General features: G+C 38.8%; 1 protein-coding gene across 1 annotated transcript in view; it reads left to right on the forward strand.

Annotated features, from left to right (window-relative positions):
• The first annotated feature begins 13,317 nt into the window (after positions 1 to 13,317).
• Positions 13,318 to 24,690, forward strand: part of FAM13C (family with sequence similarity 13, member C) — a 52,684-nt gene continuing 41,311 nt past the window's right edge. Inside the window, exons 1-3 of the mRNA XM_010018865.1 lie at positions 13,318 to 13,379; positions 18,019 to 18,075; positions 19,835 to 20,033. Coding sequence (XP_010017167.1) covers positions 13,318 to 13,379; positions 18,019 to 18,075; positions 19,835 to 20,033 — 318 coding nt within the window. The remainder of the gene's footprint in view (positions 13,380 to 18,018; positions 18,076 to 19,834; positions 20,034 to 24,690) is intronic.

The following is a 24,690-nucleotide window of genomic DNA, read 5'->3' on the forward strand; positions in this document are numbered from 1 at the left end:
GGGAACTACACTTCACTTACTGGTGAAGTCCTGTGTAACTCATTATGACAGAGACTGAAGATTAAGCTCAGGGGTAGCTGCTGTGACTTTTCATTTGCAATTTTTGCACATTGTTACAGTACAGCTAGATCCAGATAGCTGAGTGAGATCTGCAGGAATTCCTCAATGTCACTCTGAAATTATTACTAATTCTTCTGTATGTATGTAATGTTCTGGATGTAATTTTACTGCCATGGGAGGGACTATGCTCTGACATTATTCTAGTTGTGTACTTTGTATTGCTGTGTAACCAGATTGCTACCGATAAGAAATATTTCATTTTGTTAAGACTGCTTTTAAACAACACGGGAAAATGTCGCTATTCTTTGAGACTAAATCTGAGAAACCTGTTTCTAGTTTTACTGTTTTTCAAAGTTTTCCCGTTAAAGCAGAAAGCTCTTTTTTTTTTTTTTTCGTTTTTTGCACAGCTCAGAGGATATTATGAAAAAAGTTGATGATTATTCATTTTTAGTGGCAGCAGTGTTGTGACTCACCCTTTTCATGGGCATCATTCCCTACATTCATAATGGATTTTGAAAACTTGAATGGACTTCTGCCAACAAAAAACCAAACCAAAACAACAACAAAAAAAAAAAGACAAAAACAAATGGGGGTTGCATAATATAGTTTTTGTATAATGTAATTTTTCCATAATATATTTTTTCCCAGAAAATGAGGTGACCACCTCCTAAAAGTAAACTGAGGATATGCTTTATAGTCTTATTTAGTTGTGAGCCAAAAGGTATTTGGGTGACAGCTTGAATATGTGTACATTGGCATACTTATTATTTACAGAGCATCTGCAGCTATGATGCCTAAGATGAAACTCCTGAAGATGTATTATATGGTTTATCAAAATGACTGCTGCATTGATTGTAATCAGTTTATCATACTTTTGAGTATGAAACAGTTTCAGATTTGTTGAAAAGTGTACAGTGCACAAGTGAGGATGGTGGAAATTTAGGAGTTCATCAGCACACATAAGTAAACATTTTCTGACAAATTATCTGGAAATTCTCCTGGGTAGCGGACAGAGATGCTTGACCGGTCTGTAGCAAGCAGTCAAATGTTCCCTACAGTATGGAATCAATTTAGTATGCCTTTGGTTACTGCCTGATCCCCCAAGTGATAGTACATCCCTTTTGTTTTCTCTCTCATGCTTCTCCCACCTAAGGAGGGATTCAGCTGTAAGGAGGGATTCAGATCAACGTCTTTAGCAACAACCTAGGAGAAGCAACTGGATTTTCTACAGTTAAGTGGAGGGTAACAAATAATAATAAAGCCCATTAATTCTCTTTTTCATTAGTGGCAATGTCAGATAAACCTGCTTAGAGACTCTTGAGAAATGTTACATGGATAATTTACTGTATGTTTTAGATGAAAGTGTAATTCGGAAATGTGGTACCTCTATAGATTCACCAAATGATAAAGTAGAATAGCAGATGAATAGCAGATGAATTACAGCACCATATAATGGGCAGTTTCAGTGTGTCTTTTCAGCTGATTTCACAGCCTTTTCAGTTAGTGTTGGCTGCATTGGGTGGGTATGAAAACCATTTGGTGCAAAGGCTGACTGGACGCTTTGTGGTAAGGGTTGAAATTCAAAAGCTTTCTTAGGTGATGCACTTGGAGAATAGGTTTCATTTGGTTCCTTTTCTCCTGCCTACTTGCTGTTTCACTTTGGCATATGACTATTTCCGAAAATGAACTAGTAACAAGATTTATTTGCCGACTCTACATCACAGGTGCAAACCGTAGCTATGGTTTTAAAGATGTTTTTAAATAATAAGGATTCATTTGAATGGTGTATGAGAAGCAATGTTTACCCTGTATTGAAGAGTGGGCTAATAAAGAAGGAACTCTAAACTTTCCTCTCTTTTATAAATTTCATACCCTTATTGATTTAAAAATGCAAAATGCTTTTAGCTAGAAGATGACTGTTCCTCAAACTGTCCTTAAAAGCATTGCTGTTCCTGGCCATAGCTGCATTTTGAGAGAGGACTCAGCTACATTTTATTCTGCTTGAAATTCACTGCTCAAAACTATAATGTGATTGAGCAATGAATTGTAGAGCACCTGCAGGCAGGGTGCAGGCACCTGATAGCAGGATGACTCAACCCTCCACCCCTTCAGTCTGGCATTGTTGTATTTGCCTTATGTTTAACTAAGAAATGATCTGCTGGATTTTAGACAAATACACTTTCCTAACTCTTATTTACTATATGCTTTATTAAAAGCTTTAAGATACATTTATATATCATTGTGATTTGTTTAGACCTATACTGTGATTGTGCTTTGGTAATCATTTTAAAATTATGGAATGCAAGGCAATTGAGAAAGAACACACAGAAATTATTTAAAGGCTGACTTTTTAAAAAGAGAGCTATTAAACAGATTAGTCACAACCATGAGTCACTCGAATTGAGTCATGCTTACTTCTCGGTGGCTATAGATTATCTGGTTTCCTGTATTGCCATACAGCTATGAATAATACTGTATTAAGAACTGTTACTGCTTTGGAGAATGACTTTTCCCTACTCCGCATGATGCCCTGTCTGAATGCGTTTTTGCATTGAGTAGGTCACAATGTCATTATTTAGCCCATTCTTTTAAGACACTTGAATGGCTTCTGCATAAAACAAGCAATGAAATATGTGCCAAGTGCTGAGTCCAGGAGAGACACAAGCAAGTAAGAGACCTCACTGTCAGTGCATGATTTGTACCATTTTTGTGGGGATTAGTAGGACGTATTAATAGTTGTCTTAGTTAACATTAGCTGTTTTGCCACCTGAGGTGGCTGAGACAGGAGCATTGGTGTAGTTGCACAGAATGAAGATGATCTGTGAGGAACAGAAAAAACAAGGTAGGAGACACATAACACAAATATGTCCTGAGATGGTAACTGGCTTGATGGCTTAATAACAGTTGAATCTGGGTTTGGATGTGTTGAGTTTTTTTCCTTCTATATTTGTAGTGAGCATGCATCAACACAGCTGTAGTGTTAGGCATAGTCCCAGAGCCTTTACAACCATCATTCTAGACACAAAATTAGTATAACATGTATTGGCCAAATGTTTGCATCTTGGTGGCTACCTAAAATAAGTCTGAAACTGTGTAGGTGCTTAAATGTGGGTTTGAAAGCCTGGATTTGGGTTAGAAAATGTAGGCTGTATTTCTTCAAGCATCAGCAAAGAGAGGGAAGCTACTGTAGCTCTGAATATTCCCAAGTGTGCCCACATTTAGACTGCAGTATTCATTGCTCTTTTTAAAAGCTACTATCAGCATTTTTGTTAATATAAAGGCAAGACATTGTTTTCTTGTAATCTTTACAGAAACAATAAAAAAAGATACTACATTCATGATTTCAAGAATTATTTCTATTTTTTACTGGCTTTGCTTTTGAGAGTTTTTCTGGTGACTTTAATTCTCCCTCAAAATGGATAGCTCACCCAGAAATGAAGCTTTCTTCTATGACTGGCATCTTGCTGATTGATGTTGCATGACCACTAGATGAAAAATATTAAAATTAGAATGAAAAAGTCTTTTTTATTTTCACTTCTCTGCTGAATAATGTAAAATCAAACCCCATTTTCTCTAGTTTATCAAAGAGGTCAGGGGACAGACTATTTGAGTTAGAAAATGTGATGATTTTATGAAGAGCACTTAATGTGCTTTACAACAAAGTATTTAAATGTCTCAAAAGGGAAAAGTAATTTTCACTGACCTTTTGTGACAAAACTATTGCAATAGATAGCAAAGTGATAAAGCTGTTTCCTGCAGAAATGTCTTTCCCATATGCTTCTGTTTCCCTTCATCAGATCTATACAGGAAATACTTGAGTCACAAATAATTTTCAATGGAACCAAATTTATGTGAGCAGAGGTCATTTGTTCAGTGTCATCGGTTGCTGTCAAACTGAACAAGGTCATTCCAGAGAAAATCCTGGCTTTCAAATTATTTTTGAGCCTTAAAAGCTGTTGGTAACCTGGGATGAGAACATATTCTAACAAATAACAAAAAAAGAAGAGAACAGGGAATGCATTTTATAACTGGAGGACTGACTGCTGTCCTGTGTGCTACAGCAATTTACTCAACTAATTCTGGAGCTCTCCATGAGACATTGTAAGTTGGAATGAAAAGAGAGCTCTTTTGCAAAGCCTTATTGAGTGAGATTTGTCCTGGCCCTTGGTAGAGGACCTCCCCTTACGAGTTGGAAAGAGCTACAAAGCTCGGCCCCATGAAAATCATGGGCTGTTGTAAGAAGCTTTCTGTGGACCATGGATGGTAGATCACCTGTGGTCTGGCTATGTCAGAACTCAGCTCTTGGTAAGAGGGGTAAGAAACTCTGTTGACTAAGAAATGGAGATGTCCTGGTGACCCTGGTACAGGGCATGTCTACAGACATGCTTGAGTTCGTTGCGCTCTCAGGATATTTCTTGCACTGCAAAGGAACCAAGCCAGTTCACAAGATAAAATTGCACATGTGTAAGCAGCATGCAGCGTGGCAGGAGAATAAAAAGCCAGGAGTACAGATGGTGTGCTGTTACGTAGGTATTTCCTTGTCTTGGTAAAGAAATTAGGTCATCTGTTCCCTGTGTTTCAGTGCCTGCCACACATTTCTCTCTTTCCCAAACCACTATTATACAAAAGAAAATGCTTTTAAGTAATAAGAAGGTAAATTTGAACATGTGTATAAGACATCTCTGTACCATTTTCTTATATTTTCTGTAGGGTTCATGTTTTATGCCATAAAACTGAATAACAGGATTGTATTATTTAATTTGTGTGGAGTGCTGTATCCTGACCTGGCTGGTTTACTATGTTGAAAGACATAATCTGCTGAGAATGTCTCTGTCTTTCAGTCCATGTAAAAGAAAAAAATAAAAAAATTTTGCTTGCTGGGAAAGATAAAACAACAAAATGAGTTGAGAATTCAACATTTTCTCAAACTTCAGTAGAACAAACTTCTATCTGTGCATTGTCCTTCTGGTAAGTTAAAATAGCAAGCGGTAGGACATTAGCACGGGTTATGAGCCTGGATAGAAATAGAAGCCAGATAGAGGAGGACTACTTGCTATGAGAAGAAATTAAAACAGCAAGGTAGAAGCTGAGCAGGAGCTGACCACTGATTGTGGATGTCAATATTCAGTGGCTTTTTCATGGCATTTCAGTGAAATACAAGTGCAGGACAATATGCCATAACTGATGAGACTTTCTGATGTCAGTGGATCATGATATTGGGGAAGTTAATGGTCTGAATCGGTGGGTTTCAGATGTCACTGACTATGCCTTATAGTGAATAGAAATTCAGGAAAACAACTCAGAAAAAAAAAGAGATGTGATTCATTTACCATGCTTTTTTGTTTTGTTTTTTTTTTTTCCTCCTGTGTTGGAAATGAGAACGAGCAACTGGAGCTTCATAAACCCCCCAAAAAATAGGTGAGCTAGTGCCCAGAAGCAAATGGACCTCCCCCAGCTGCCCATCACAATTGTGTTTTACATTGTGATTGTTTGCTTATGTTGCTGTATTTATTCTGGAGTTTGTTTGTGCCTTCCTACTATGTCCTCCAATATCAGTTTCATTATTTTTACCCATCACATTCTTTTCTGTCTTTTCTCTCTATCCAGAATTGCTTGCCATGGGGACAGCTTTTCCTCTCTATGAGAGGTATGATGGCTGGGAAGAAATATTATGCTGAGATGACAGCCAGAAATAAGTTAACTAAATGCACTCCTTGGTAGGCTTTTACCATTGCTCAGAGGGGGCTCCAGAAGCTGGACCTCTCTTGGTTTTATATTTATACAATGCATGAAGCAAGTTCAGAAAAAAAACATGTAAATAAACACATTTCATCAACTTTGACTTAATGACATCAACTTTTCTTCTGACCCTACTAACCCCTGAAATCAATAAACACTTGACAAAGGAGTAGCAAGAGTCATATAAAGATATCGACTGCAGTGAATGGCGTTAAAAAGCTCTCAGTGGGGTCTCCTGTCTTGTACAGTTGTATCTGGTGCATGCAAATGGAGATTCTTCGTTTTTTCAGACAAAATAAGCAACTTTATTTTTTCAGATATTTTGAATGTTAAGAGTAATGCAGGGTAAAGCTAAATTCATTTCTAAACATCCATATGTTACTGCCCATATTTTCTTCTGTTTCCAAATAAGAAGGAGTTCTGCTAATTTATTATTGTCTTGGATGACATGGTTTAGTGTGTGGTGTCCCTGCCCATGGCAGGGGGTTTGGAACTCGATGATCTTAAGGCCCTTTCCAACCCTAACTATTCTATGATTACGCTACAAGAGTCTTAAGGTACAGTTTGTCCTTTTGTAGCTATTTATTTATTTATTACTATTCTCTTTCTGAATTTTAATCATCATTCTTGATGTCACACAAACAGTACTGGTTATTCAGAATTCTCTGAATATGATCTAAATTCATAAAAAGAAAAATGGTTTGTGTTGAAGTTAAGTAACATATAATGATTTAGTTTTATGTTTCATATCTTTGATCAGTTTACATGTTAATGCTTCATAATCTGCCTGTGCCAGTTAGATTTTCCTGCATTTCAACTAAAATAGAAAGTAGGAGGCAAGCTATGAGAAAGAAATATTCAAGGTCTGGCTATATACCCAAAAAGTATTCAGGCAAATCATATCAAATGGACAGCCCTCCTGGGCTGTAGATACTGTGGGCAATGTCCTTGGGTGGTATAAACTAGCATAGCTTTGCATGGACCCCAGTACAGCTGCCCAGCCCTCTGAGAACAGCATATTGGTGTTTCCTGCTTGTAATCAGAGAGTAAAAATACACACACACGTTTGTAAACTAGAAAGAGTCTTAGAGGGGACTCATTGTGAATCTATTTTTAATGTTACCTGAACTGTCCCTCAGACATCCAGAGGACTAATCACTGGTTGCCATGTGGTGCACAGTAAATGCCTGGGGAGAAGGCCAGGTGCCCTTTGAAAACATATAGTTGCTGATAACGGAGCTCTTCGATAATGCTAATTAAAGAGGTGTGGCCTACACATCACTGAGAATAAACTCTGACACTGAGCAGCAATTGCTGTAAATTGGTTTTGTTATGTGGCTTCTACATTGGTATAGATTTTGGTTTATACCACTCTGGCTTCTTTGCTGCTGGGAAGATAAAACTATAGGTGACAGAAGGTAGTATGTACTACTCTGCTAGTTACGTGGAGGATAGTGAGCAAAATTTGAGAGCACCTCATAAGTAAGTATGCTGCTGCAGACAGATGTAGAAAAAGGCAAATATTGAAGTCTCTCAGGTTTATGGCTCTTTGAATCGATGTTTAGAAGAAACAAACATTTTATACATACGTGCATGAATGCGTGTGTATGTGCACACAGGTTACACAATTAGATTCCTACATGGCGAGGAAGAGTTCTGCAAAAGAAAATCTGAGTAAAAAGCATGTTTTCTTGTTTGCTTCTTTTTGCTTTCAGAAAACAAGGAAATTACCCAGCATAATTAGTACTGTTCTACATGACAACAGGTGTCTCCCCAAGAAACGGTCAGGAATCATACATGACTCGCATATGTCTTTCTTCTGTTTGCGCTTAACAAGAACCAATTTTTTTGGCTCCGTTCATCTACAAACCCAACAGAAAAAGGCATTAATGTTTTTTGAATGTATGAGCAGCTCTTCATTTGGTTTTCCCTTTACTATCAAATATTCAACGTTTTGAGAACGTGGTTTACCTCAAATTCACGTTTCCATTTAATTTGTATTGGAAAATGCTGGGAAAGCTATATATTTAAGCTTTATTTTGGAAGTCTTGCTTATAAGTTACTTGATTATGGCCTCTACCTATATGATCACATTCAGTTTGTGCAGCAAGATCTGGAAATTCTTGATTGTTAGAATGTGAAATCTCTTCCTAGTTGAGCTGTCTCCTTCTCTGTGGTTGTCTTCAGATGAAGAAACACAAAGTGTGAAACTTCCTAATTCTGGCTTTCCTTAATTTTGATGTTCACAAGATGCTAATTCCTCTTAAGAACTTTCCTATATGTAATACTAATTAATACTGTTATTGTTTTCCATTGTTAAAATAATTAGACTAGGAGTGTAAAGGAGGAACATGACCCTGCAGCATTCCATTGAAGAAAAAAAGAATGAACACTGTTTTAAAAAGCCACCACCAACAAAACAAAGCCACCCTATTGCTGCCATTATCTAAACACATTCTCCACACATGCTATGCTCCAGGGAAGGAGTATTATTTTTTTACAATGTCCTTGCCTTTATCTGCCTCTCTTTCCACTATCCCAAACAAAAGGAACATGGTGATCTTGCAGACACATCAGGCATGTAAATTAATTCACAGAGGTCATTCTTGCAACCGATGTTTTCTTAAGTAAGAAGTGGTAAAGATCAAGGCTTCTTAAATAAGAATGTTTACTTTTAGGTGTACTGATCTGTTGAAGCATTCTGGGCACCTCAGTAAAATTAGGAGTGTGTGTAAATGTGTGTGTATATGTGTGTGTAATTTTCCCCTTCTTGTAATGCTCAAAGGAAAAACTGGTTTTGGATTAGTGCTTTGTTGAGTCTAGTCTGACTTTGGTGTAAACCTGCTGGAAATAGTTTTGTCATCTGTGGCAGTATTAAATTGTCTGCAGTGGATAACTGCAGTCAATCAAGTTTTACTGTCTATAATGGCTCAGTTGCTAGCCCCAGTTTGACTAGTACAGTTGGGTTTATCATGCAGCCTAGTGCATGCTGGATAATGATTTTTGGGCATTTCTACAGAGATTTTCAGCAGAGCTGACGGAGTTCATAAAGCAGCTTGGTCTTTATTAAAAAAATTAGAGGCACAGTTCTATTTTTCCAGCTTAGCACACTTCCTCAAGTCAGCAGACCTATATGAAGTAGGCTTGTGCTAATTAACCAGGGCACCACCAGCGTAGCCTTCCAGCAGGGAGCTTAGTGTGGGTTCCTTGCTGGAGTGATTACAGTGTTCTTGGGCAGTTTCCTCACTGGCAGAGCTGTAGAAATGTAACCCAAGTGATAGGACTGAAGTGGTTCACAAATCAGAATTTCCAATCTGCACAAAATTGTGCAGTTCCATGATATTTTCCCCTTTAAGAGACCAGGGAGGGATCTGGCTAAGGTATAGTTGGGCCTTTTGAGCTATAGGGTGAAGGTACCTCCCTCAGTGCAAACCTGGGTGTACTATGGAAGTGTGTATGGGATTCATGGGCCCACTGCTTAGGAAGCTTGAGTAAGGAAGTATGTGCAGTTTGATTGCTCACTGAAATATCTTCTGAAAAATATAACTCCGAAGGTCTGTGCACTTGCACAAAGCTTTATCCAACCCAACATATATGCGTCTTATGGAATTGCCCTGTGTTGTTTTATGACAACTGTTACTGCACCTATGCTCAGCTTGTCTTTTCCTGCATGAGCTTGTCTGTGCATTTTAAGATATACAGCAAGATCAGCTGAATGCTTTCCCCCCTGGGTCCATTCACTCAGATGATGTCCTAATTAGGTCACTGAGAAAATCGGAGATACAGAAACTGAATTGAGTGCTCACCAGCTGGCCTCTACATGTAATTGCTGTATTTTAGTTTCATTTTTCTTAAGATGTTTTCTGATGTCTCTGAGAATGTTCACCATAAAAAGGCAGACTGCACATCAAGAAAGCAAGTCAGTGAACACATGAATATTTTGAGCCACAGTGTAGCATTCAGTATTTGTCACTACAGGAAAGAGGCATGTGACTTCTCTCTCACATGGCAGCTCCCTGGTTGATGACTTACTGATTGGAAAATAGCAAAAGTATCTTGCAGGCTCACTTCTGAAGAAAGGGCAAGGCACTAGAATGATCCACAGTGCTACCATTTTGCTGCAGAATGATCTCCACTCATATCCCACAAGAAAACCCTGTGTGCTGGAAGAGAATGGACTTGCTGTAGGCAGAGATGAACTACTGCAGAATTCCTCAGTTTTCTGCTTAAATAGAAGTGTTCTGTCACAAGTGTGACCTCAGAAGTAGCAATGTGACCTGACAGGCAAACATATTTAATCTGCTCTTTGGTGGAGTTGAATGTATTTTATCCATGAAAGTGCATGCTGTGTATGCATACAGACAGGAGTGAGTGCATCTCTTTGTTGGTACAATTTGAGGGGGAGCACTTCAGGGTATTGCTACTTGGCAGGAACACACATACTCCAAGGCAAACAAATTTGCTCAATACTTTTATGAGTCTCTGAGCTCAGCTGGTTCTGGCAGGGACGACTTGACTTCATCCAGAGTCAGTAGGAGGGAGATCATTCCAACTTTCTCTTTATTTAGGTAGTGGAGCATGAGTAACTTCTTCCCAGAGCTGTGGGAGTTGCTCTGGGCTCCTTGTCATGCATAGTGTGTCATACCACATCTCTCACGTCCCTCTACAGTGTCTTGTGCAGATACTTCGTATGGACTAACCATAACGCAAAATGTAATTGCCTCTGACACAGCAATTTCAGCACTAGCTCTTCGGACTTTGTGGAATAACAAATAATAATAAGGAAAATAGTCTTGCAATAAATGCTAATCACACCCTGTAGGATGGCACTGAACTTGTCATTAGATAGTAGGTATTAAATGCATAAATACTAACTTTCCCAGAGTCTCAGAGAGTTTAGAGTTCCTTGTAAATATGTATTTATCCCTCTAATAAATACACAGTTTATTTCTCAATAGAAATTCTTCATTATTCCATCCTTATGGCTGAAAGGCCTCATTGTTTACCTGAATCAGAAATGCCCTTAAGAAAATGCAGTCATTTATGGAGATGAGCAAATTCTGGAAATTGAGGCAAAGGTTCTGTTCTGCAGGTGAAACCAAGCTGCCACCATGTCTGCAGGGATATGGGGTGTGTGTTTGTGACCATTTAGACAACTGTAGCTTGTCAACCTTTACTATTCCTCCTTTTTTTCTGGCTTTTTGATCTTGGTTGTTGCACTCTCTCCTGTTCTCCTGAAGCTAGAACTACTGCCCACTTCTGTCTCACTTATCTCTCTCTTCTTTTGCAGTCTTCTGCAACCAGACCATACTGTCTTTGAAATGCATTCATTGCCTGGCATGTGTTTATAGTGGCAACTAATGCTGTTCTGAGCTTATGAATATATCATTTATGTTGAGCATGTGTCTCTACTACATGCAAAACTGAGCTGGAGGCTGATTCCTATTTTAATCTTTCTCCTGTCTTAGCGGTAATTCTCTTGATGATACAAACCAAATAAAGGATTGAATTTCAATGCCAATCTATTTGTCAGCCATAAATAGGCAATATGTTAGTCAAATTTTCGGAAGAAGATCCCTGTATCCCTGAATACCAGTATCTCCAGAATATATGTAGATATTTGGTTTGGAGTTCTCCAACATTTTTGTTGTCAGCTGAGAACTGTCATGTGATATTTATGTTGTGTTGAACAACATTTAGCAAAAGAGGGTAAGAACAAAAGTGGGTATAAAATGGGATAATTTTTGACAGAAAAAGTGTCTTTCCATGATACAACAAAGAAGGAGTATGTTGAAGAGTGATATTTTACAGTATTACACATTTACAAGAGCATTCTGTGTTCGCTCCCCTTCTCGTGGGGGTGTATGTAGGGAAGAGGAGATAAACAGTCTCTCTTTAAGCTCTACTCTAACCAAGCTATGATGCTTATCAATGTGATTTTATGATTAAAAATTTGTGATTCCTCCATTACACACCTGAAATGATAGCTGTAATCCTAGCCTAAGCATTAAAAACAAGAGCATTTAAGAGTTCTGGAATATATTTATTTAAAATAGTATCAGTTTTTTTTAGTGGCCCTTTACTTTTTGAGCAAGTAAATTGTGGTTTTGATTGCCACAACATCTAGAAGTGTACCTTTTGTTCAGGTGCTCTCCTGCAAATAGAAAAACCAACAAAAAAATTCATATTTGTATGTTCAGACCCAAAAGCCTGGAAACAGGAAGAGAAAAAGTATTGAATTTTAGGTCTAAGGCAGGATTTATATCCTAACCGTTAAATTTAGCTTTTCTCTTCACCCTTCTCTCACAAAACTTGCTACTATGTAGGGCAGAAATCCCTATACTCTGTGATATTCCGATCCCCAGGTAATTTGTGCCATTGTATAAATCAACGTATATATATATATGGGAATGAAAAGAGCTAAATAGTTTGTGCAAGCAGGTAGGACGGCTGGGAAGAGATGAAGGTAAGATACACTGTTAGCACTGTTGGTGGAAGAAGGGAAATTGTCACGGCTGTGGCTCCTGGCTGCTGCCAGGTATTGGCGTGTGTCAATACCAGGCAACGGCACAAGCTGCTGCAGGGAGGGGGACGCTGCACTCCTCTGTACTCCTGCTCTGCTTGGTGCTGTCATCATTGTCACAAACAGCAGAGCTCATAAGATGCTGTTGTCTGCACTGCCTTCTCCTCCCCCACCTGAGAAAAAAAAAAAAAAATCCCAGCTGTGGTATGTAGCAACCAGATTTTTTCTTTTTTTCTTTTTTTTCTTTTTCTCCCTGCTGCTGTAAGATTTCAGGATGATCTAACAGTGTATTTACTGGATTTGAGAGGTGGTGTTTGAGGGGAAATTCCACAGCTGCCTCTAAACCTGCAGTTTAAGGTATCCTGAGTTGACTCCTACTGGATGCATTTTATGAGGTCTGAAACATTTTGTGACAGGAGCACAACAGCCTATTGCTTTCACAGGAATGGTTTTATATATTGCTTGCTATTAGCTTAACAGCCTTTCACTGCTTGATCTGTCCTTTCTGACATTATTTTTTCATAGGTTCCCCTGGGGTTTGTCCATGAGCTGAGTGTGTAAGAGACCGCTAAACAAGAAGAAAAAACCTCCAGAGATCTTAGCTGAGCAACCCTATTTAAGTAATAAAAACAACTGTGTTTGATGAGCCAATTACACAGAGCAAATGTTTAAAGGATAGATTGCCAAATACTTGTTTGTTAACCCAAGCCTTTATTAGCAGCACTGTTACAGTTATGAAAGAATATGATCCCTTTCGAGCCTCACAGACTACCTGCATCCCTGTAGTAATTCAAAGCGCTGCTGGACGGTCTTTGTGAGTGTTGTAGGACTAATCCCGATGATTCCTTGATTATGAGCATGTGCAGAGCAGCCGAAGGTACAGTCGTGCATGTAGAGCTAACACACAGAGACTTGCCTTGCAATGCCATGTTTGTGCATGTGCTCCTACAACTGAGAAGGATTCAGAGAGCCTGCCTGCCTTGCTGACTTATCTGATGTTTTCTTGTTTCTGTTTCAGCATTCAGGATAAATCCTTCAACACGACAGCTTTAGCAGAGTAAGTGAACACTTTAAAAATGTCCTTATTTCTAAATAAGAATGATGAGGTTAATTACTGTAGAGAATAATTGTAAGCAGTATGTGAGAATTCCCGAGCTATCTTTCATATATTTTAATTCAGTTTTCTGTAATCTATTATTGGCTGTATGGGAAAGATTGCATGAAACAGCTGCCTTTACATGCTCTGTGACCATTTAGCAGTGAAATATTTTTCTGGGAGAATGTATGTTTGATGCACATCACACATGTTTAAATGCATGATTTTCAGTGCAGGATAAATCTCCTGTGAAAATATTGCTCATTTATGATACTTGACAATTACAAGTATGTCAGTTTTCTAAGAACACATGGTCTGTACTTCCTTCAAGTATTATTAGAAAAAAATTCTTTGCAAATATCGTGAAAAAAACCCCTACATATTATTTAGACCTGCCAAGTACCAAATATGTCATTTCTTTGTAATCAATTCCACAAACTCATTAGAAGGCCTTTCATATATACCATGATCATAATGATCTATAAATGTGTTAATTTTTTTTTTTTTTTTTTTGCTGTCTTACAGAGACAACAGAACAGGACAAGGGAGAACATTAAAAAGTTAGAAAGGCAAAGGTTTTAAGAAACTATTACAAACAAAATGGTCTTTGTTTTATTTCAGTCTAAACCACTTCAGTTTTGGTGTTCTCTACGTTATTATTTTACATGCTTTTGATTATTTCAAAAGCTTCTTGGGAATATTCTTCAACAGTAACGTGCCAAGCAGTTTCTCAGGAAGGAAATGATTTATAGATTTATTTGTGTATTAGGTGAGTTTTGCACTGGAAAAATGCTCATAATTCAAAACACACTAGCTAGGCAGTGAGCTGTTTTCCTAAGTGTTGTGGGGACAGGATACATTCTGAAAGCAGGCCACATTGTAATTGTTTGAGCCATCCCCATGTGTTGCCAAAATCACTACAGGAAAAGTAACATTTCACAGGGATTCAACTAATTTCCCTCTTTTACATTGCTGTGCTTTATTTAATATTTTAACTTAGTCACATTTTTGCATGACTGTTGTAGATATGGAAAAATTTAACAAAAGGTAATAAATCATTAAGTAATTTATTAATTATTTTCCAGTGTCCCTATTAGTTAAGTGCTGAGTTGTGGTTTGTAAAATTCTGGGATGCTTTCCCTTCACAGAATAACTACATTACAGATAGTACATTTTTGACTGTCTTCTTTTTTTCCTCCCCTTTTCTCTCTCCCTGTGTACACCGGTTGTTTCCCACAGTGATTCCACTAGAGCAGCCTCTGTGCCTGCCTCAGCCTTAAGGTTTCTGGAACCTGAAGGCGATACCTTTCTCCGTGGTGCTGCGTGTGACCATTATGGCAAGGGCCAGGTTGGCATGAAAGCTGACTGCATAGTGTCAGCACTGCCCCTGGGGAAAGGGAGAGGGGTGCAGAGCGCGCTGGCTGTGCCCTGCGGAGCTGCAAGTCAGCAGCATGGCAGAGCTGGGGCTGGTCCAGGCATTGCCCGAAGGGTGAATCTCCCTCATTTAAGCTGTTCTTGGTTTTGTTTCAGGGGCTTTGATTTTGAATCTTACCTTTCCAAACACGGAAGTAGAAACATGCCTTTAGAAAACAAAGCAAGTGAGCAACGACATCTGAAATGTGTTGTACAAACGAACAAACTTGGTTTCCAGACTGGATTTCTCTAATTCCTGTTTCAAGCCTCCTCTCGTCCCGCCCCGCCCCCTCCCCCCCGCCTGTTTTTCAGAGCTGCAGTTGTTACTGATTTCAGCTCTAGTTGCTTGTGCTGGTCAGATCTGAAAATAGGTTACTTTTATTTAGCAGAATAAAGAGAGAGCTTGCCATGCAACTTTAGACATCCTTATTTGACATTTTCTGTCTTTACTTATGGCAAAGGCAAAATCAAATGCTTCCTGAATGATATAAAATTGGTGATACAATACCTTCAGGAACGTTTCTCCAGACAAGGCAAGTGCCTGGGGCTGCTAAGCTTCCAGCAAGCCATGTGTGCGGCCTGGTTGAGTATTTGCTCATGTGAACATCTTAAAGGTCAAGTCAGCAAAAGGGACCAGTTTTCAAGTCATGCTGAAATGGCTCTCATGGAAAGGTGAAAATGGAAGAAAGTTTAAAAAGTTAATCCCATTAAACCAGAGATCGTTGGAAGAAACATAAAGAGGCAGTATTATAAAGAGTATGAGCAGCAGTCCATCTAGACTGGGATCCCATCTCTGACCTGACTCTGGCTCATGCCATGATAACAGTAATGAATGTACTTACTTCTGAGAGACATATCCATTGGTCAGTAGTTAGATTGGGCAGTGAAGGAAAATGATTCACATTACTGTTTTTGTCAGAAGACATGCTTCCTGCCCAATGTAAGCTTCAACCCATATGGATTTATGTCTTGAGGCAGTTCTGGCATATTGTCAGATGTTTTAGGAATGCATGAGGTACTGCTACAGTTTTTTGATTGGTGGGAACTCTCATGTGGCCACAAGCTATCACAAAACTGATCAAATTATTGCCTACCTCTTTATCAGTTAAATATAGCTGAACTTGGACAACAAGATTTACAAGTTGCTTGTGAGAGGAGAAATATGTATGCATGTCTGTGTTGATATGTGCAGACAGGTGACATGAACATGTAAGCTGCATTTCTTAAAGAAGCCAAGGTGAAAACATTGTGCTTTATTGATTGCTATTTGCATTATATGGGGAATTCATCTTTTTAAAGGCCCTGCTATAGTCTTGGCCTCAAGCACTGTCTGTGTGAGTAAGCTTTCTTGGTTAATATTTATTTTTATGAAGAGAAAAATCTCTGTTAATGATTTCAGAGTATGCTGCTTCTGAACTTCCTTGCAATCTTTTATTACATGATGGACACAGTCTTCTCTGATTCATTATTGCTTATCTTTCTTATCTACTGCTATCTGGTTATTCAAATACATTTTTTCATGCTCAGTTATGTTGTTTCTAAGTTCTGTCTTGCTTTATGACTTTAATCAGTTGATGGATCTCTACTTCTACTATCAGATAGGATCTCTACTTCTTCAAGACCACCTTATTACAGTCAGCTTAGTGAAAGAACTCCCAGGCCACTTTCCCAAGTTAAGGAGTATGCACACAAGTATGCATACATAGACTTGGCTGATAGACCTGTGCTCGGTCATCCATTGTCCCTCCAGAGAGTGTTCCCAGTTACCAAAATGGTCTTTGAGGACTGAAGGTTGCTAAGTGTGGTGATTAGTGAGAGGAGGAGATGGATGAAGCTGCAAGCGCCACCCTTTGGGGGGTCCCTGGGCTTCCTTGATACCCCCAATATGTCCTATCCTCATACCTTGCTGGTGTACATAAGGTAATTAGTGAAAGACTAGAGGGGAGGGCATGACTGGCATCTGGAGGCAAAGGCAACTAGATTTCTACAGTGAATTTATCCATTTTGTATATCAGCCCCTGTCTTCCATCTGTCACCCCACTGCCTTGTGGAGAGAACTGCACTCATTGAAGGAATATTGTGTGATTCAGGGGGATCTGCAACTCTAGTTATGTGTTCCAGTTGCAAGCAGCAAATGCTTTCATCCATATGCTGATGTATTCAGGAAGTGTAAACACTTGAGTGTCCCTTTAAATATTTTCTGCTGCAGTCTGGCTTTTGATAAAGATACTAGCAGAAGACTGGTGGGAAAGAGGAATATATTAAAAACCTTGCTATCAAATTGCAGCACAGAGCTGTTATCACTCTGTGTGCTCTGTCCTAAGCTCTTCCAGTCAGCGGAAGTACAGGCTGTTTCCCCCATAATGAAGAGATTCCTCTGCCAGCAAACTTCAAGTGATCCAAGCCTGCTTAGTGTCTGTGCTCTGTGAGTATGAACAGAGGGGTGACAGGAGAGCCCCACCTTTTGCTGCCACATAATACCTAGGAAGGATGTATGCATAATTTTAGGAGTGTATGGAAATATATGTATGTTTATTTGATGAAAACCTGCTCATAGGCTTTGCAGTTATTCCACAAAGTTTAGCCATGCTGCACAATATAGTGTTCAGCACTGAGTGGTTAGCATATTTATCCAGATTTCTCTTTTGATTAGGCAGCCTTGTGACAGTTCTGTTGTTTGTAACTTCGGGGATGTAATTGACTATGATTCTTCATGTATCATAAAAAAAATCTGTTACTTCACTTTTTAAGACTTTATAATTTATTTGGGGTATTCATTTTCCTGCTGTACAAAGATTGACTGCTCTACTATAGTTAACATTTTTCTAAGTCTTGGAGAAAACCACCCTTTGCTAATTGTTTCTATTTTTTCTTTATGTGAAGCATACTATAAACAATGATAACACAGTAATTTTCCTGTAATTTTTATGGTAACATCTGAATCCTTTGTCATCATTATTTCCATCTGACTGAAGATGATATACCAAATCATGTACACTTAAAATCTCAAATCCTTTTCTTCCTCTGAGATTTAGACTATCATGGAGCAGCTATGGAATTAAATGACCACAACTAATGTGAGAGAAGGAGAAATGAGTTTATACTTTGAGCTGCACTGTCATGTTATTAAAAGCTAAATTTCTGCAGCTGGCAGAAAATCAGCAATTGTTTTGTATCCATTTTCAAGGTGTAACGGCGGTTCAGACTCTCTACATCAAGATCAAGCAGGCAGTTCCAGCCCCAGGTATTCTACTGCAAATTTTGTCTGAAATCCACTGGCAATAAATAAAGCTGTCAGAATGCTTCTGTTAAACCATCAGAAAAAAAAAAAGTTATTCTCAAGGGAATGCAGAATTTCTGGTGTACTAACAGCTAAGGCTATTAGTAGTTCAGGGAAATGCATATTTGTCTTGTATACTTCTGTGTAAAAATATTCAGATTAATTTCAGTTATTATTATATGAGTAAATATATTATGGTCTGTGTTCTTAACTTCGCAGCAGATTGTTTTCATTCAGATGCAGCTCTGATGCTAAGACTTTGAATTTTGTTGTGTAGCAGCTGGTACAAAGTACTAGTAAGTGGAGTTTCGCAACTCTACGAGGATATGCTGATACGCTCATTGATGAGTATCTCTGTGAAAAAAAAAATAAATTCAAATTGTAATTCAATTGAAGTATTCTTGAGGCATGTGCCTCTCATGGCTGTGTTAGTTTATGTTGATTGCTAGAGGACACAACCTTTCAGAAAGAATTTAAAACCTTAAATCAGATGATACCTTAAGATTATCAACACTTCTGCACATTGTTGAAATGTCCTAGGATATAAAGCACCCTATCCTGTGACTATAACAACTGCCTTGGAGCACACTTGCATAAGGCTTGGGCAGCAATAGTGTTTAACTCATAGGCACCCTGCAAGCGTCCATCTGGATGCTGATAGGCCACAGATGGAAAGTGAGTTTGGCAGCTCAGAATCCTTAGGAGAAAACATCAAATTAGCAAGTTATGCTTGCTAAAAAAAAAATCTCAGGGGCATTAATTCAATAGTTCTTGAATTCCTCAGTTATGGAAGTTTCACACCAGGAGAGAGGTCATCTCTCAGCTAACCATTAGGATTTTACCAGCTGAAACTAACATCTGAAGTTCCACCTGCAAACTCTGCAACAGCCAGGGAGCAGTAATGCCAATCTGCTCATCCTGCCAACTAAGCAGGCAGCATCGCAGTCTGCGTTGCGGTAACTTTCTTAATGGTGCCAGCTCAACACTCCCAGTGGAAGGCATTAGACCAGTCTAAGACTGGATTGACTGGGTGTGGATAAGACTAGCAAGGTCTTAGGACAGGCTGTGCTCTATAGGCTAGGTAGGGATTGAAAATACCTGTCTCAGATTCAGTGGTTACCTGAGCATCCGTGAGCAACAGTGTCTGTTTAAACCACCAGATGTGCTGTTACAGAGGAGGACCTTTGCTCCAAACTGAGAGTACATGATGCTTGTCCCTTCCACCCAAAGACATCTCTGCCTGTCCAAACCCTAATTCATATGCCTGCCTCCCTCACTTTGTCCAAAAGCCCTGAAAAACAGGCTGTCAGACTGTCAGAAGGGAAGTGTGACTGTATAGGGAGGAATTATTGGATGTGATGACATTTTCGTGATATTATAGCCTAGATGGGGAAAGGTCTTCTGCATGAAAAAGACAGTTTCAAATTTTATTTGGGGTATATGAACTATAGGGCTGAAGACAGAAAGTGTCTTTGAACCTAGTCTTTTTTAAATGGCTCCACAGTTGAATGTGTAATAATACAGTAGTTTAACTTGTGATTTTACAATAAATGGTAGCCTCTCAAATTCATGTTACATAACCAGTGTTTGATGTGTAGACTACTCAACATGGTAAAATTAAAATGGCATGAATAGTTAAGAACTTACTGCTGGTTTTCCTTCATAATGTTTTGACAGGTATCTGAAGTCCTTCCTGATGCATTTCAATTTTATTTTGTTACAGAGATGATGATAACAAAGAAAATTATCCAGACAACGCTGCTGTGTTAGAGGAAAGGCAGCTGCCTTTGCAAGATACTCAGCAGCACAAGCAGCAGGCTGTAATTGACTGCGCTCTGAAGCCTGAAATGGGAAACTTGAAGCTGAGAAAACCTAAGCCCATTGCAAAGCTAGAAAATGGAAAAAGCCATGAGGAAAGTCAGGTAAAGAACTAAACTTACCAAGCATAGGCTTATGGCAGAGTGTCTGAGGAAACATACCTTTTGAAATGCAAAGTGGGACTCCCTGGTAATCCATGATGTGACTGAGACCCCCAGTAATCTACCCCCATTTTTTGACAGGGCTTTTTCTGTTTATTTCACTGAAGATCTCTTACGCTGGTATTTTGGCTGCCAACAGAGAGCTTTCATACTTTATCTTACTTGCTGGTTTTGTTTGTTTGTGGTTTGCTTGTTTGTTTGTTTGTTTGGGTTTTTTTTAAATTTTTAAATAATAATCAATTCCAGAGCAGATTCTGGTACCAGTGCTCTTTCCCACAGGCTTCCCAGGTTGAGCTGAGGGGAGCAGAATTATAACTTTTCTACAGGTTATAAAAAAGACTAGAAATGAAGAAGCTTCTGCTGCTTTCTGTAGTGGTACATTGCTATGTAGACTCAAGAGTTACCACTTCCCAGCAGCTGCTGACAGTGCCTCTGTTCTCTCTGGTGCTTCCCAAGTCATGTCTTAAGTGCAGTCTGGAAGGAAAAACAGTGTCGGGCAGATAATTTTCACATGACTTAAGGGCTTGAATTAGGAAAGACCAAAGTGGTCCTGAGCCCCTATAGAACTCGTTGCTCCCATTTCTGGTATACTGAAAGAGGTAAGATGTTTAGGTACCATTTCATCTCACTTGAGGGATGAGAGCTCATGTAGAGCTTTGAGTATAATATACAACATAAACACAAAGCAAACATTACTCCTTAGTAGGAACTCCACTCATTCATATACGGAATTGTGTCCTAGTACTGAAAGATTTTTCAATGGGTATCTTGTACCCACCCTGAGTTCAGTGGTGCTTGCTGTAGAGGAAAGAGTTTGCCTCTTGGAATAGTTTGCAGAAGGAAGCTGTTTTGAAGAACACATCTGTAAAGCCTTTTATTTTGCACCGCCTTCATTTTCATTAGTAAGCTTATGCATGTTCCTTGACCCTGAGTGCTTGCCCTTCTGCATCTTCAGCTACCAGAAGGGTAGTTATTCTTAAGCCAGCATCTGGCTCCTAGCTTTGCTAACGATGCCTGTGAAAACAAGGCTCTGCTTGCAGAAGACTTCTGCAAAGGGTTTGTTTCTTTATGTGAGTTCTCATTGGGATCCTCAGTATATTATGACTTCCTAAATGTTATCGCACCTATCTGTGTTAGCAGCCCTAGTTGTGAACTGGTAGCCATTGCTTCTCTCCGTTATGAAGCTGAAAGCAAAGTGCTCCTGTGTTGTTTCTACTAGCTGTTAGATAGATAGAATCAGTTTATTTACAATTCGTTAGTTCTTACAATTACATACGTACATGGCAAGTTGTTATTATCTGGAAAAGTGGGCCAGGCTTTGAAACACTGTGCAACTGCATATAACTTCTTTTTGTGAAACACCTTGCCACCAAGTTACTCAGTGAAACAAATGACGTACTTAGAAGCAGCTGAAGTTGAGCTGACAAACAGCAATATCAGAGGACATGCATTTATGGGGGGGGAAAAAAACAAGCACAATGCACTGCACATGGTGATTAAACTTTATCCTCATTTTCCTGAGTTTACTGATAGAGTGTTTTTTTGATAGTCTCCTCACTTCTCCAGTCTGACTTCTCTGAAGCATCAGAAACAAACAGTGACGATATTGCACTGACAGTATCTCTTAAAGGTGTTGCTCTGGTAAGCCAAGGAAATGTTTACTGCTTGCTCCTATGTGTTATAAGCCCATGAGTTGCTTTTTTCAGAAAATTGTCCATTTAAATTGGAGTGAGCTATTGTAAGACAAATAAGATTGCTGCATGTGCTGGAAGGACTCAAGTCGGTTTGGATGGGAACCAATTTTGTGTGCCTTTCTACTAGTGAGAATTCAGGGGATTTCCATTGTAGAAAGGTTAGTGGGAGGGAACAGTCCATTGTGTTCAAGCAGACAAAAGATGGCCATCTTGGGGATTTTGAGTTTCACAGTCTCCTGAAGTGTGATTCCTGTACTCCTGATTTTTTTGGGCACAATGGTAGTATTGTGGTCATGTAACCTAGGTCTTAAATGAAGAAAAGGTTATTATATCTACAGATAATTAACAGGACCAAGTCTAATAAAAATGCAGTACCAAATGACTTCACTTGACCACTTATAAGCTGATAAAATGTCACTAGAGTAAAGCTGTACCTCAGATATTGCATACAGTTATTTATTTGGGGGGAGGAGCTGGGTATGGGGGCAGCTGGAGCCTTTCCAAAATATGGAAAGAGAAGCAGGCTGCTGGAATGTGATTACACCGCTGTACTCCACCTACTTGGTTTTATCTTTCCTGTGGTTTCATGAGCTTCTTTAGCAATTCTGCAGTGTTAATATATAGAAAATCAAATTAATTAGGATTTATTTGACTTCAGGAGGTGAGGAAGCGTATGCTCAGAACGTACGCCAGGGAGTCAGTGTAAGAACAGATGGTTAGGAATGGAAAGTTTGCTTTCCTTCTCTAATCCTTTCTCCTGTCACTCACCTTTGATGCACAGTCATGAATATAGATTATTAAATGAGTCATCCTCAAATTCCTTATTGATACTGAGACATACTTATAAAATTACACTAAATATGCTAGTAGGTAGAGACAGTAAAAATTCAGTTTTATTATTAAGCTAAATGACTATAAACAATAAGTAGTGGCTTGACAATCAATGCCAAGATGGGAATGTTGAAAACTGCTGTGTGAAATTTTGTATTTTGTGTATATATTATGTGGGAAAGTTGCATGGATTTGAAATTAAAAACTGCAGAGCTGGTGGTAACACATTAGATACATAAACACATAAACATGTCAGGCAGTCTGCAAGTTCCACTTCAGTTTTTAGGTACACTCTGTTTATGTCTAAACAATACCTTCATCATGGATTAAATCTGTTCAACTCACTGTCCATTAAAAGTACCTGCTTATTTTCTTGTATGGATTGGCATTTTCAGGAGGGGTAGGAGGCACTTCTGCTCAGGACTTCAGTCCTGGCTATTTTCTATACTGACACAGCACCATGAGGTATGCCAGGGCTGGGGTCCAAAATGCTGATAAAATGTTTGCATGGTGTTTGCATGGTGCTTGCATTTGAAGAGAGATGGAAGTGTTTGTGTTTTAAATAAAGCATATAAAGGACACAAGGCACTTTCTGGAGTTCAAGAGCAGAGGAAGCTACTCCATAAACACAGAAAAAGTTTGTATGCCCATACTATAATTTAGATGCTCTGACAGATGGGTTAAGTTAACCCATCAGAGACGGGTTATGACATGCAGTGGGTTTTTTGAGGGAAATAGATTAAAAAAAAAAAAAAAATCAGCTTGTGAAACAGAAGCTTTAATTTTTGGCTGCTTCCAAACCCACATATTATTTAGTGTATAAAGCAGGTATCATGCTAAGTATCAGTGATTATGCAGCACTGAGACTTGTTAGCAATGCCTGGAGACTTCCCTCTGCACAGACTCCTTACCAGATGCAGCCCCATTGTAGAAGCTTGACTCCATTGTTAAGATGAAATAAAAATACAATATAAGACAGCACTACTGTTGGATGCCTTTGACACGTGAGGAGTGGATTTCATTGCTCTTGAGAAACAGAGACTTCATCAAGGGTGTTTCCCTAGAAATTACTCTTTATACCTTAATGACATTGCTGATGAACAACAACAAAGAGAAAAAAGAAAAGAAAAACAGAAAAAAACAACCAAAACCCACCTACGTCCTCAAACATCAAGCCTGCGAGTGAGCACTTATGACCAGCATATATTCTTGTCCTAAGCTTTCCCTTTCATCTAGCAGAAAGCATCTTGAATTACTATCTCCTCTCTTCTGATACTGGAAAGAGTTATTTGTTGCAGAAGTTGCTTCTGCTGAAGTAAGTAAGTTTACTACTGTAATGCAGGTTTAGTTTTGCACCTTAGCTGGACTGACTTTCTTCAACTGATTAACTTAAACAGTACAACACTGAGAATCTTCAGCCATAAGATACAGTTGCTTAACTTGAAATGCGCTTGTTTCACTCATTTACATAGCAACCAAAGTTTTCCTTGTAACTGTATTAACAGCTTTTGCAGTCAACTTCTGAAGCTAAGCACATCTAAATGTAGAATGACCTTAGCCCTCCATGTTCCCATTCAAACAGTCCTATCCAAACTTCTGACCTCCATTCTTTCAGCTAAGCAAAACCAGATACATTGCTTTAGAGGGGAAGTGAACAGTATTGTTTTACAACGCATGTTGTATTTTAATTTTGTAAACTATTAGAATAAAATATTGGATGATAAAAGCTAATGCAGAAGCAGTAAAAAGTCACACTTTGATTATAGCATTTTCAAAGGACTTCATTAACTTACCCCTTTGCAACGCAAGGGATATATTACAACCCACTTTATAGGTAAGGAAATTAAGATGAGCTGAATGTGTCTTGTCACAGCCGTACAACTGGATTTCAAAAAGCTTCAAGCAAAATGTATAGTTTTCTATTTCCTACTCCCTCAATTTGTTGGAATAAATTGGCTTTTTTATTTTCTGTGTGGCAGGTTGGCTAATGTGATTTTATTTTCCTCCCTGCCTTTCACTCCTTCTGCAGTAATGCTCTATTCATAAAGCTATGCATATGCTAGGGAAGGGAAAGA

The sequence above is a fragment of the Nestor notabilis genome, unplaced genomic scaffold (assembly GCF_000696875.1).
Source record: "Nestor notabilis isolate BGI_N333 unplaced genomic scaffold, ASM69687v1 scaffold367, whole genome shotgun sequence".
NCBI lineage: Eukaryota > Metazoa > Chordata > Aves > Psittaciformes > Psittacidae > Nestor > Nestor notabilis.